Source organism: Zophobas morio, unplaced genomic scaffold (genome assembly GCF_036711695.1).
Source record: "Zophobas morio isolate AGI-343-1 ecotype UQ-CSIRO unplaced genomic scaffold, CSIRO_AGI_Zmor_V1 ptg000005l, whole genome shotgun sequence".
NCBI lineage: Eukaryota > Metazoa > Arthropoda > Insecta > Coleoptera > Tenebrionidae > Zophobas > Zophobas morio.
The window spans coordinates 339672-354941 of NW_026972110.1; the positions used below are offsets into that span (position 1 = coordinate 339672).

Sequence of the window (15270 nt, forward strand, 5' to 3'; positions counted from 1 at the left end):
TGTTTGAATAATAAAATAATTATCTCGAATATTAAAATTAATATGTCAAAAGAATACGAGAAATGATTATTCTGTGCTGAAGGTATATTGTGGGCCGCCTGTCATAAATTATCATTATTCCTGATTATCGGCTTACGATGTTTTTATGACCCACGTCCGGTAGTCGTCTATCCCAGCGCGTCAGGTAGATTTAAAGAAGAATTGCTGGTTGCGTTTAAGGCAACAAATTGCGCCCAATTCAAACTTGTCTCTCGTCTAGCGTTCTCGCATGCATCCACTGAGTATCCACATATTTATCGTAAGATATTTTGTTCAGATAAATCAAACTCTTTGTACTCTATCTTATCTATTTTTAGGGCATTATGAGGTGGTTGGGAATTATTAATTATGGCGGCGATGTTGTACCTCTCACTTAAATTGGTTATATCTTCATTAGCAGATAAGATTTGTTGTGTGATCAGATGATTAAAACAGGACTTGCGTTCGTGATGTATTTATTTTTTATGTTGTTGGTTTAGTAGATAAGGGAAGAGTGTTAGAGTTTGTGATTTTGAAAATGAAAAGACGGGTCGGTAGAGAGCAGTGAAACGGTTGTGTCGAAAGGGTTATTCGAAAGTATACTCGAAATCTTCGAAGGATAAGAATTATTGGGAAGGGTTAACAAAAGATACGTTTTACGACATGCAGGTGGACGAAGAGAAAGTTTCAGGGTGATAGTGGTTGGAAGTCAATAAATACAGACTATATACAAATATTACATGTTGCACAATTTTGTGGGACTTGCTAGCCCCCACAAAATGTTGCTAAATCAATAGTACAATTACCAGTTGGGTTGTGCTGCATATATAAAGTGTGATGTAAATAACTATTAATAACATCAGGATAAAAATAAATTTATTAACACCCTCACAGAACTAAAGTTATCTTGGCAATGAAAAGGTAACATTCAATATTATAACTGTATTTATACCCCTTAAAGTGTCCTCCTTGAATTTCAACGTTGGGTTGTAATAAACAATCGTCTAATGAGCTAGAGGGTGCTTTTATTATTATCCTCGCTATAAAATTGTACAGTTTGAGTTGTATATGCACATTTTACAGTTTTAAAGGATAAGAAAAGTTAATACAAGCATTTTGAGTAATTTAATGTTTTTTTATCCATATATTGAGTTGTTACATGTCAGGTGATGATAACAGTATTAGGACAATTTACTATTAATCAGGATGTAAACATTACAAAAGTACCAAAAAATGTTAGATATAATACAATCATTTTTCGAATAAACTTAATAATTGTAATTTTTTTAATCTTGTCTTTTTCCATTTATCAGGAATCTAGTATTTTTGGAAGAACCATATACCAATTTTGGTATAGTCTTACGATTGGTAATATCCCTGGTAATCAAATAGCCGCGCTACGAAAGTTTCACTCAAATTTAAATAGCGCGCCCGAAAGTGATGGTTTGGGCACAGTAGGTTTGGGGCGCAGTACATAAGGACTATTGTCGCTTAATTTTGCGAGCTGTCGCGTCTCTATTATCTCTGGTAGAATTTTTGAATTATGAATTGCCCCGCAATGTAAATTCTAACCTTACTTGAGTGGTCAATTAGTAGCAAGTAGTTGCAGAAACACTAGTTCCAATTTTACAGTAGCTGTCGCTTCGTCTTATTGTATATTCCTTGACTCTGGTATTGAAATACTGGCCCGCCACCTGCCGACTGGAATTTGACGTCATGCTCATGATAGTACGCGATGTGTCATCGTGATTTGTCAGTTGCTTCATTTTCCAATTTTTCTCATTTGCTTCTAGTTTACATGATTTTGTGTTAAAGTTGTAATGATTTCTTTGAATGTTGGCAGATTTAACTATTTTTGTTTATGAAGAATTATAAATTAATGAATGAATCACACCCAAGAGAATTTTTTATTATTTTCTAATGCCACTGTCAGGATCATCAAATGTTTATTAATTAACAGTGTTAGTTTCAATCACTAGTTTCAACACCTATTAATGTCGTAGGTGTTTTATAAATTCGCATTTGTATATTTCATTTTAAATCGAATTTGAACAGGAAATGGGTTTACTGTTTTCAAAACTGTGGAGTTTTTTTGGGAATGAAGGTAAGGTGTAAAATGTACATTATGTTTTATTAAAATTTTCATTTTGATTAGAACATAAAATTGTAATTGTTGGACTAGACAATGCAGGTAAAACAACTATTCTATATCAGTTCTTAATGAATGAAGTTGTTCACACTAGCCCTACGATTGGCTCAAACGTTGAAGAAGTTGTATGGCGCAATATTCACTTTGTAATGTGGGATTTAGGGGGTCAACAATCATTAAGGGCAGCGTGGAGTACTTACTATGCCAACACAGAGGTAACTAATGATGAAAAGTATACAATTTTATTAAATTTTGAATTTTTAGTTTGTGATATTAGTAATAGATTCAACAGATAAAGAACGGTTAAGTGTTATTAGAGAAGAATTATACAAAATGTTGGCGAACGAAGAACTTTCTAAAGCAGGTGTGCTTATATATGCAAACAAACAGGATGTTAAAGGATCAATGGGTGCATCAGAAATTTCCAAAGAATTGGATTTAACTTCAATCAAACAACAGCAGTGGCACATACAATCGTGTTGCGCTCTAACAGGAGAAGGGTAATTATACTTTGTGTTTATTATAATTAATTTTACACTGCCCCAAAAGATAGGCTCACATTGATAAATGTTTAATTGTTTTTCAAAGCAAGTTAAAACAATTTTAATGTCAAATGTTCTCCACTTGAAAGCATCAGACTGTGTAAAGTGATGTTCCTGTAGTATTCATAAGTACACTGTGTGGTTTCCTGTCAGCTGTATTTTAGAAGTATGGCATTATTTTCAACAGTTTTTTGCAACTACACCTATATCCTCAGAGTGCATCTGAGTATTGGTGATCCATGTGCTGTGTGAGTTTCTTCCACTTTTGATAGAGTGGCACTGTGGCATTTCAGTATTAACTAAATTGAGTTCACCTTTTTATTATATCTTTTTCAATTATTTCGCGGATAACGTCATTAAACCACTGTTAATTGAAATAATTTGTTCTATGCTGCAATTTTTACACTACCATAGTCCAAGTATGTTTGCTGCACTCTGTTAGTCACCACGACGGACTCCGTTGGTGCGAGAAGAATTGTGTCCCCGTCTTGTTTATTTTTCAATATGACCAACTTTTGTTTACATTGTGAGGGTGCCATAACACCAACAGCCTCCACGAAATGTAATGGCTCATGTAAAAAATACTGTCACTTAAAATGCTTGAAATTAGGAGATTCTGATATGGCCAATATAATAAATGAAAACTATCATTGGGTGTGCTCGAAATGTGCTACAGCTTCTAGTTCGAGTCGTGCATCTATTACTGCTGAAAAGTTAGAGGAAATTATTAAATCACAATTGATGACTATTAAGCTTAAACAAACTATAATAATAATTTTAAAATAATTAAGGATAGATTATCTGGAGTTGAAGAAAATGTACGCTTGATTCAAGACGTGTGGGCAAAATTTAAAAAATCCAACGTAAAAATGGATAATCCTTTGGATTTTAATACTGTTGTATCAGAAATTGAAGAGCGTAAATCACGGAGTACTAACGTTTTGCTGTTCAATATAAGTGAATCTATTTCATCGAATGCAGAAGAAAAGTTGTAGGGTGATCTTTTACAAGTAAATTCTATTCTTACGCCTTTAGGTTCTTTTCCGCAGCCTAAGAAAATCATTCGTGCTGGTATACCTAAGCCTAATGTAGTTCGCGCTTTAAAGATCGCCTATGAAAACGAAGATATAGCTAAAGATGTCCTACGATCAAATAAGAATAATAATAATCGTAATCACCACTCCCGGCCTGATTTGACGAAAATACAGCGAGATTATAATAATTCAATACGGAAAGAATTTAAGGATAAGGTTGCACAAAGGAATACTAACGTTACGTTGAGATATAAAAACAAGATGCCATATATTGTGGAAAAAAACATTTCTCGGATTGCTCATCCAAAAAAGTAATTAGTTTTTATTACCGCTAAATTAAAACGCTGGTGGCTTAAGGTCTCAATTAAAGGATTTCGCAATTAAGGTTAACTCTTGTGTTTATGACGTTATTATTATTTCTGAAACTTGGCTTAGTGATAATATTACTAGTTCTGAATTAAATTTAAACAACTATAATAATAATATACTTTATCGTATCATTGCATATTATAGTCATTTAATTGAAAACTTTAATTAAGTACATCATAATAGTACTAAAAGTCATAATACGTTAGATACATGGACATAATACATTAGTTACAACAAAATTATTTGTGGAAATGGATCATACTGAATACTTGCGATTTTTTAATTCGGTAATCAACAATCTTCTTTTTGATGAACCTTATCAACGCACCACACTTGTCGATGGCAAGCCTTTCATTGAATTCGAAACTGCTCGCAGCACTGAATATTTTGGCCACAAAGAAAATGGGAAATACTGACTTGTGAGATGCAGGAACTACGCCAATAAGATGTCTTCTGACGTTTGCTGCTGTTGTAACGAGTTGAGGCACTTCAGAATCTTTTCTTCCTGAGGAGTTTCTCGATGACAAATTATGACAAATAACGAAATTTTTGACGCAGCCGATAAAATTAGAAATGTTTATTTTAGCATGGCCGACTAGTATAAAGATTATGGCCTGTCCAAAGGTACCGTACATGCTGCCATCTATTAATAATTCAAAAACGGCAAAAGAATTATTAACACTTTTTGAAAGGCACAAAGGCATTCATACCGAAACAAACGACCATTACACGTTTTGAAGTCTCATAATCTCAAATCAAAATAAAATTTTGCTAAATTATTAAGTGTAATTATTAATAGATAATAGATTGAGGACCCGGTGGGTGAGGTGGCTTGCCATCTGCCCACTACACCTTGGGTCGTGGGTTCGATTCCCGCTCTGCCTCTGGGTGTTTTTGTATGTCCCCTTTCTTGTAATTGGGCCTCTCGGCCTGTTGGAAAGTAATTATAAAAAAAAAAAAAATAGATGGCAACACGTATGGTACCTCTTGGACAGGCCATAATCTTTATACTAGTCGACCATGATTTTAGCAACGCGTTGTTAATGATACGATAAAGCTTTGAATATAACTCGACTATTTCTCTCAGAAAATTTCAACCAATCATATTAAAGCATTTTGCCAAAATCTAGCAACGGAAGAATATGACCGAGTATTCGATGCATTATGCAAATACCCGGGTATTTTCACGTGTGCTTATAGTGAATATTTTTGACATTCTACAAAAATAAGTATTGACTAAATTATTTTAAAAGTTTATTTATTCGAATACTGAAATACACAGTTATAATAGTTATTAGTTGCAATTTTATTACTTGTAGCTTCGCTTGGCAAATTTTCATTTCTCATTCTTGAAATCAATTCGGTTTGATGTTCTTCATCCAGTTTTAAGTATGAATTGATTGAGCTCACACTGGTGTGACCTGTAATTTTCGTTATTTGGTGTTCGCCAACACCACTTTTTGCCAAATTTGATACGGCACTGGAACGGTTGGAATGATTTGTCACTTTTATGCGTTTTACATCCATTCCTATCCCCTTTGCCTCAGAAACAGTCCATTTGGATATAATAATAATTATATCTAAAATGTACAAAATATGATGAGCCTGTACTTGTCATTTATCACTCCATTCATATTTTTTGGATTTGCATACACAGAGTGACTCAAAAAAATTAATGAATGCGTAAATATATTTTATTGATTTAATCAGGAACTACAAAACGGAATGCTCTGACATCTTGCAGATGCTTTAAAGTTATAAAGAGCATAATAAATGTTTAGTCAAAATATATTTGCTTATCCCCTCCAAAAACTTGATGACGTCAGCTCGAAAATTTGCCGAATAAATCATATCTAAAATGTACAAAATATGATCAGTCTGTACTTGTGATCTATCACTCCATTCATATTTTTTAGATTTGCATATACAGGGTGATTCAAGAAAATAAATTAAAGCGTAAATTTATTTTACTGATTTACTCAGGAACTACAAAACCGAATGCTTCGAAATCTTGAAGATATTTTAAAATTATCATAAGCATGGTAAATTTTTGATCAAAACGTATTTGGTCGTCCCCCCTAAAAAATTTATGATGTCACCACAAAATTTTGCTGAATAAATCCTATCTAAAATGTACAAAATATGGTGAGTCTCTTCTTGTGATTTATCATTCCATTCAAATTTTTTCGATTTGCATATACAGGGTGACTCAAAAAAATTAATGAATGCGTAAATTTATTTTATTGATTTAATCAGGAACTACAAAACCGAATGCTTTGAAATCTTGCAGATGTTTTAAGGTTATAAAGAGCATAATAAATTTTTAGTCAAAATATATTTGGTTATCTTCTACAAAAAACTGATGACGTCAGCTCAAAAGTTTGCCGAATAAATCGTATCTAAAATGTACAAAATATGATGAGTCTGTACTTGTGATTTATCATTCCATTCATATTTTTGGATTTGCATATGCAGGGTGACTCAAAAAAATTAATGAAGGCGTGAATTTATTTTATCGATTTAATCAGGAATTACAAAACCGAATGCTTTGAAATCTTGGGAATATTTTAAAGTTATTATAAGCATGGTAAACTTTTGTTCAAAATGTATTTGTTCATCCCTCCTAAAAAAATTGATGACGTCACCCTTAAATTTTACTGAATAAATCCTATCTAAAATGCAAAAAATATGATGAGTTTGTACTTGTGATTTATCATTCCATTCATATTTTTTAGATTTTCTTAAGAGGTGGTTCAAAAAAATTAATGAAGTCAATTTATTTTATTGATTAAATTAAAGGCAACACTTATTATTAGTATTACACCCCAACCAACCCAATTTGGTAGACACAAAATTTGTTAAAGGAAAAACTCGGTTGAAACATAAGGGTAGCACGTTTATTTACATCTATTTTAACATTACAGACGTGCGTTTGTTTTGTTCGTTGACTAGGTTCCGCGAATGTGGAATAGACATGTTTATAATCAACCAATTGTGAATTTCACCGTCAAGAATTAAAATAAAACCCAATGTTTTATATAATAAGCGGAAGTCGAAGCAATAAAACCGATGGTCGTTTTGTTTATAGTTTCTCTGTTTGACTCTCACGTATGCTGTTACGCTTGTCATCTTAAATTAAGAATGTTTATACATAAACGATTTTCAGTTGCCCCTCATATTACTAGACGGCGGATTTCTGTCGGGCTACGTCACGATTATAGGGGGGGACGTGCTGGATTCCATAAATATAATTAACGATTTATTAATCAAACGGCTAAGTAAATGAGAACGGCAATTAACAGCAGAGTGCAACGAAACAACGTTACTCTAATCTCAAACAAACGAAGTGCAGTCCGCAACGGCAATGAATTCGCATCCCGTGCGAGCCGTACCGAGTTTGGCCTTGCCTTGCCCGACAGAAATCCGCTCTCTAGATATTACACACCGGCGCCGTATACGTGAGTAAATTGTTTCGTTATTTTATTGATTATAAGAAATCAATATTCAAAACGACCCAATTCATTTTCCCGAAAATTTGGGAACACAATAATTTTATTCTTAGTATTACACTACATCTATCCCAACTGATATACGTGTCCTTGCAAAAATGTTGATGACGTCATCACAATTTTTTTTTAAATTCCCACTACAAAAATGTAATGAGAAAAAAAAACATAATAGGCATGCAGTCGTTAAGTTTCCGACAGCGAGGGAAGTACTGTCTAAACTCTTTAGACCAATTTTTTTTGCATGTATTTGGCAATCACGTTGTATTGATTGGAATGATGATGGTGATTGTGGTCTCAACAATTCGCTTGAATATGATTTAATTAGTTCTGCATGTGCTCTAATGAATTTGATACAAATTAGTAAAATTCCTAATATGAGAAATGTATTCCTAGATCTTATATTTTCAAACGTTGATAATCTTGATGTCTGCTCTGCATTAGATCCCATATTTTCTAGTAGTTGTTATCATTCTCCTTATTCTTGGTCTCTTTCCTGTTTATCTGCACCTTCTTTGAAATCTGATTTTCGTATTTTTTATTTTATTAATGGTAACTATGAATTTTTAAACCATTTTTGCGCATCTGTTTGCTGGGAATCGTGTTTGGTGGGTCAAAACCTTGACGAAAAAGTTGCTGCCTTCTATGAGATTTTATTTTATGGCCTAGAGAAATTTATTTCCTATAAAGTGATCAGTCGTAAAACTAATAAATACCCTTATTGGTTTAATAAAGAACTTAAAGAATTATACCGGTTGAAAACAACAGCTAATAAACAATAATAAATTTGTTTGTGATTTCAAATCCAACTACGATGTAAATGATATGGGTCTAAAGATTTGTTTGTCTGATATTTTCGATGAAATTTCTAAATTGAAATCTTCGTGCATTCCAGGTCCTGACAGTATCCCAAGCATTCTTATAAAAAAACTGTAAGTTTGCTCTTTGTTTACCATTGCATTTGTTGTTTACAACCTCTTTGAGGGATGGTATTTTCCCTAAAATATGGCAGAACAGCTACATTATGCCCATTTTTAAATTTGGTAAACGTAACGTAGTTGAAAATTACAGAGTTATATGTTGTCAATCAGCAATTCCAAAGTTACTTGATTCCATTGTAATTAGGCAACTTCAATTGGCTTCTTCTTCAGTTATCTCATCTAAACAACACGGTTTCGTCTCTAACAGGTCCACACTGTCGAATCTCCTTGAATATCGATTTCATTTCTAAACGAAGCAAGGATTAATCATTTGCAAGTCGATTCAGTGTATATTGATTTCGCAAAAACGTTCGACCACGTTAATCATAAACTATAGTTGGATTCATGTATCTTTTTACACACGTGACCAAAAGCTAACGTCCGAACTAATAACTGTTACTTTGTAGCGTCGTCTTCGTTGATTCACTATTAAAGTCTCTCCAATCCCTTAAATGTGACATGTGAGGGCGCATACGTCGGGAGGGAAAGGAATCTGTAATGTCGGCTAAATGTCTGTCATGGTCTGACTTTTTGACACAATTTGACATCATGTATTTCGGTTTTTACTCGAAAAAGAGGCAAAATTTCGGTACCGGTGCCAAAGTCACAACGCCATGGGTGTGGATGGTCTTCAAAGGGATATGCAGTAGGAAAATTTTTCTTTGAGGTGTTTACATTGTTATCGGAATGTGTCTCAGGAATTATGAAGCTGCATTCTGGATCACGTTTAGTGCTTGCTGGGTAGCTTGAAGAAGTAGGAACAGGTAGTGGTGACTTGGAACCATGGAGGAACAAAGTAGGAACAGAGCCGGGTTTAAGTCTTTTATTTGAATAGTAACAACTTCTCTCAAAAGTGTTTACCACAAATGTATAAATTATTGGCAATATTACCATCTGAAATGGTTTTAATGGCTATACATTCCCTTAGGTAAAAGATTCATGTTGGGGTACCTACTTGTAGCATTAAAAACCTTTTTGCACCACAACCTTTTGTTTAGTGTTTGAAGGGAATCTGTGCATTATTTTGTGGTCTCTAGAATCCTTGATTACCCCACAAGCAGGCTCAGAGCAATATTTTTTGGACATTTTGATAATATTCAATTCAAGCACAAACAGTTTTGGCGCGCGACAAAACGGATTAATTACAGGTTCCTGTAACTCCCGAAGGGGGTGACATCTTTTGATATTTTCCCTTTTGACAAGTCGGACGATTGTAACTAATTGGAGAGACTTTAATAGTGAATCAACGAAGACGACGCTTTGTAGTAATTAGTCAAAAAGATGACAATGTTCATAACGTCAACATGACACAAATGTGTAAGCTCAGGCAGGTCTTTTGGTTTCGGTGCTTTCCGATTGGGTCGTGATTTTGCCGGACTGGGAAGGACGCCGAGTCTTTCTTTTCGAGTTTTAATCTTCGAAACCGTTCGGCGAGTAACGCCTATAGCATCTGCAACTCGGTCAAAATTTGAACGAAATTATTAACCATGAACCTTCAAGTGGTTTTTACTTACTTACTCGTTCTGTACCATTTAATGAGATTAAAGGACCACCGTTTTCCTTCTCAAGAGCAAAATACTCTATAAAGTTGGACACGATATCCTGGGCACGGGAACTCAAACGTTTGCCCGTCATGTTGTAGACCAAACACGAACAAGAAATAAGATAACAAAACATAAAAAACAGGACAACGAAACAAGAATCCTAACAACCAACGAACTTGACGAAGAACTGAATAGAAAACTTGAATAGAACAACGAAAAACTGCGATTAACCACTCTGAGTAAAACCAAAAATGACAGTGACGTTTGATGAAAAATCGATGAATTATTATCAGTCACTAGATTGACTACATCAGTGCCTGTCGCACTATGTGGACGCATTTATTACGTATTTTATCTTTTTCTAATTCAAGGAACTTTGTGAAAGAGAATAACTGACGTATATAGAGCGTAATTTGGCCTAATTTCGGTAGACATACTATTTGTCTGGCTCTTCGTTTTTGTAATCCTTAAAACAAAGATTCTTATGGTAGGTGCTGTCTGAGCTTGTATGATACTTCGGTCACGTGTGTCAAAAGATACATGAATCCAACTATATTATTTTTAAAGTAGGATAAACTTGTACCCTGCCATCAACAGCCGCACAACTCGAAGTAAAGATACATATTTATAGGGTAGCACTATCGACGTCGAATATAGGTCGTAATCATCCTTTACATATAATGATGTTAGCTGCAAATGATTTATTCGAACAGCAACAAATCGATGTTTGATTCTCCTTTGACCAAATTTAAATTCAAAATTCGTTGTCTTATAACCGTAGATTTTAGTTCATTATTTATTGTTTTCTTATTAGTAATCGCCAAGCCATGAATATTTTGTTTTGAATTTACTTATTAGGGAACACTGTTAGAATATGTATTATTTAGTTAATTTAGTTTAAAATTCAAAATGTAAATTGGAGATTCCGTTACAAATAAATTAAATTATATATATGTGGCTATTCTAAAGATGTTCTTACCAAAATTTATTTGGATCTTCATGTTTAGAGTACTATTATCATGCAATTGCTGTAGATATGGTTAGAGCGCAAACACGTACTTAAACACTAATTTGTTTCCTATCGGGCTATGTAGTCCTTTCTAGCATTCAGTCAATTAAAATATCCTAAACTTAGCCTCGTACAAACAAACTGTCTTTCTCGTTCTGCTGGGTATAATGAGGGATTAAAAAAACAATTTGCTTGGCCCAAATCAATACATGAGATTTTTGTTGATCACACGTTATAAACACAAGATTCTCTGTAGTCAAATTTCTGAAATTTATGTTAATAACGTTCTTCCGTAGAGATTTAATAAAAAATACGAATAAATGAGATGATGTTTTTACTTCCCGAGCGTAAGCAAAGGAAGTATTGTAATCGAGTCCGTCGGCCGACTCTCTACTTTTACGTTTTCTCGCTCTTTCATGACCCCTAGAAGACGGAGAAATAGGTCGCCCATTTCCGTCTGTCTGCCGTCCCGGATTTTTATTAGACAGATTTTTGTGAAATTTTGTACTTACATTAGGAATATCATGTAGATGGTAAAACGCTAACCAAAATTTGTCTAATCATCCCCACCACTAATGTGATGACGTCACTTCAAAATTGTACATAGTTAATGGGCTTTAAATTGTATAAAATAACATCGTCCTACACATGTAGTTTACGACTCCGAATTGAGTTTTTACCAGAAACGTCCAGATTTTTGAAAAAAAAAATCAAAATTATAAAACAACATTTTGCAATTTAATTTTGAATCTGCTAACCCGAATGTTTTGAAATGTTGCAGATGTTTTAAGGCTGTAAAGAGCATCATAAATCTTTAGTCAAAATATATTTGGTTATCCCCTCCAAAAACTTGATGACGTCAGCTCAAAAGTTTGCCGAATAAATCCTATCTAAAATGTACGAAATATGATGAGTCTGTACTTGTGGTATATAACTCCATTCATATTTTTTGGATTTGCATATACAGGGTGACTCAAAAAAATTAATGAATGCGTAAATTTATTTTACTGATTTACTCAGGAACTGCAAAACCGAATGCTTTGAAATCTTGAAAATGTTTTAAAATTATCAAAATGTATTTGGTCGTCCCCCCTAAAAAATTTATGACGTCACCACAAAATTTTGCTTAATAAATCCTATCTAAAATGTACAAACTATGGTGAGTCTCTTCTTGTGATTTATCATTCCATTCAAATTTTTTCGATTTGCATATACAGGTGACTCAAAAAAATTAATGAATGCGTGAATTTATTTTATTTTGTTAATCTGGAACTACAAAACCGAATGCTTTGAAATCTTGCAGATGTTTTAAGGTTATATCTTATTATTTATTTAGACTACATATGTACATCCAAAATATTATCTGTTATTCTATGTTATACAGCCAAGTGCTGACTGTCTAATCCCCTGTTGTAAAATAAATAGATTGTCCACACAGGATCGGCCCAGCACGAAACCACTCTGGTCCTCGCTGATATTATCACCAATGTCCTGTCTTACTTTCTCTTGTAAAATTTTTGTAAACAGTCTACTAATGCTGTTGTTAACACTAAGTCCCCTATAACAATTTGGATCCCTTTTGTTACCTTTCTTGAATATAGAAGTGATAAATGAAATCTTCCATTCCTGGGGTATTTGCAACTGTTCACAGCAGGCATTCATTAGATTTGTTAAACGATATTGTAGTTTCTTTCCTCCGTATTTAACTAGTTCTATATTTATGTTTCCTGGACCGGAAGATCTCCCATTTTTCATCTTATTTAATTGTATAAATTCGTCTTCAGTTATTTGAACATTGTTGTAGTTCTCTTTGGGTGTGTTAGGTTGTGAGTTATTTTGCAAGAATTCTTCTGCGTTTTCAACCAATAGGATTATATAGTGTTTCACCCATTCATCCAATTTGATCATTTGGTTACTTTTGTCGTTATTGTTGGATTTCATTTGTCTAATCGACCTCCAAACTTCAGAACTCTGTGCTCCACCTATCAAGCTTTCAATTTTACAACACTGTTGTTCCCAAAATTTATTTTTTGTTTCTCTAATTAATCTACGTAGTTGTCTATTTTTGTCTTTATACTGTTTCAGCCTCTCATCATTCTTTTTAGTTAACCATCTAATGTATAATTAATTTTTTTCAATTATTAGTTGTTGTATTTCGTCAGTAATCCAATAAGATTTTCTTTTCCTCCTATGAGTCCCCTGTAACCCTAGTGCCTGTGCAGCAGCCGAGTGTATGGCTCGTTTGATGTTGTCATACTCAATTTCGATGTTTTCTGATATTTCATATTTTTGTGAGTTCCAAATCTAGTCTGTTCTTATACAATATCTTAATACTGTCTTGTTGAAGTAAATGAAGTTTGTATTTCTTCTCGGACAAATCAGACTCTCCCATTTTTAAACCATTCTTGTATGTTATTTTTCTTCTCGGGACACTGTCATATGTCCATATTATATCTGTTGTTACCAAATAGTGGTCTGACTCACAGTTGACACCACTCTTCACTCTAACATCCTGTATCACCATATCAGTTTTTTGTCAATAATTGAACGCTGTTTTACACTGGGTCGTTCCCATGTATACTTATGTATATCTTTGTGGGCGAAATAACCGTTCAATATCTTCAATTCATATTGTTTACAAAATTCTATTAGCATTTCTCCAGAGGTATTAGTTACTGATTCACCATATTTGCCTATCACTTCATCATCCTGTTTTGAACCACTTCTAGCATTGAAATCTCCGGCCAAAATAACTTCGTTGTGTTGTTTCACCCGATCTAGAACACCTTCCAGCTGTTGGTAAAACATCTCCTTAGTTTGTGCATTTGCATCATTATTTGGGGCATATATGCCGATAATAACGGTCTCGTGACGGTACATAGAAATGGTTAAAGTGACTATTCTTTCTGATATAAAATTGTAGTTTTTTATGTATTTTCTTTGGTTTTTATTAATCATTATAGCTATTCCGGTTGCTGCTCTCTCCGACTTATTGACTCCACTCCAGAGGTGGAAGTAGTCCAAGAAACATTCGGTGCCAGTCCCTTTCTTTTTTGTTTCAGAGAGAATAGCAATGTCTATCTTTAATTGATTCAGGGCGTCTGTCACTTCTGTGTACTTATTTGTCATACTTTGAACATTCCAGGTTGCCAATCTCATTTTCCTTTTTCTTGCCAGTCGTTGTCGTAAATTTTCCGTCCTAGTTCCGAGGCTTATTGGAGAGTTTTTTGCGTTAGAGATTTTTTTATGAGTGATGGGTAGCAGGCCCAACGCCTCAACCCCCATACTTGGAGGGCCGGATTTTCTGTAGGAGTTTACTCCCTTAGTCGATATGTTCCAGTTTAACGGCGCCAGAGACTCGTCGTTCACCCTCTCTCGTCGGCTGCATTACGTACACCCATTGTACGTCACGCACTCGGTGGCCACGCGGCTATAGGCCTTCAAGGCCGTGAGAGTAGGATTTGTTGGTAGAGCTGACTTCTATTTCTAGAAGCTCCGACTCATTTGTCAGAAACAGTGGACTTTACTCGGAGTTTTATTGCAAGGTGGGCATCGACATCCCAACCTGCCTCCGAGATCCTTTACCAACCTTTGACCACCATAAAGATATAATAAATGTTCAGTCAAAATATATTTGCTTATCCCCTCCAAAAAATTGATGACGTCACCACAAAATTTTGCTGAATAAATCCTATCTAAACTGCACAAAATATGATGAGTCTGAACTTGTGATTTATCACTCCATTCATATTTTTTGGATTTGCATATACAGGGTGACTCAAAAAAATTAATGAATGCGTAAATTTATTTTATTGATTTACTCAGGAACTACAAAACCGAATGCTTTGAAATCTTGAAAATGTTTTAAAGTTATCATAAGCATGGTAAGTTTTTGATCAAAATGTATTTGCTCATCCCCCCTAAAAAATTTATGACTTCACCACAAAATTTTGCTGAATAAATCTTATCTAAAATGTACAAAATATGAGTCTCTTCTTGTGAATTAGCATTCCATTCATATTTTTTGGATTTGCATATACAGGGTGAACCAAAAAAATTAATGAATGCGTAAATGTATTTTATTGATTTAATCAGGAACTACAGAACCGAATGTTCTGA

At 34.1% G+C, this 15270-nt stretch overlaps 1 protein-coding gene across 2 annotated transcripts in view; it reads left to right on the top strand.

The window, feature by feature from the left end:
• The first annotated feature begins 1723 nt into the window (after window positions 1-1723).
• The window catches only part of LOC135121318 (ADP-ribosylation factor-like protein 5B), a 75557-nt gene continuing 62010 nt past the window's right edge, over window positions 1724-15270 (top strand). Inside the window, exons 1-3 of one of the 2 annotated variants that reach the window (XM_064045641.1) lie at window positions 1724-2122; window positions 2174-2382; window positions 2432-2667. In XM_064045641.1, the coding sequence (XP_063901711.1) occupies window positions 2077-2122; window positions 2174-2382; window positions 2432-2667 (491 nt within the window). In that variant the 5' untranslated portion in view covers window positions 1724-2076. The remainder of the gene's footprint in view (window positions 2123-2173; window positions 2383-2431; window positions 2668-15270) is intronic. The other variant, XM_064045637.1, reaches the window with a different exon arrangement.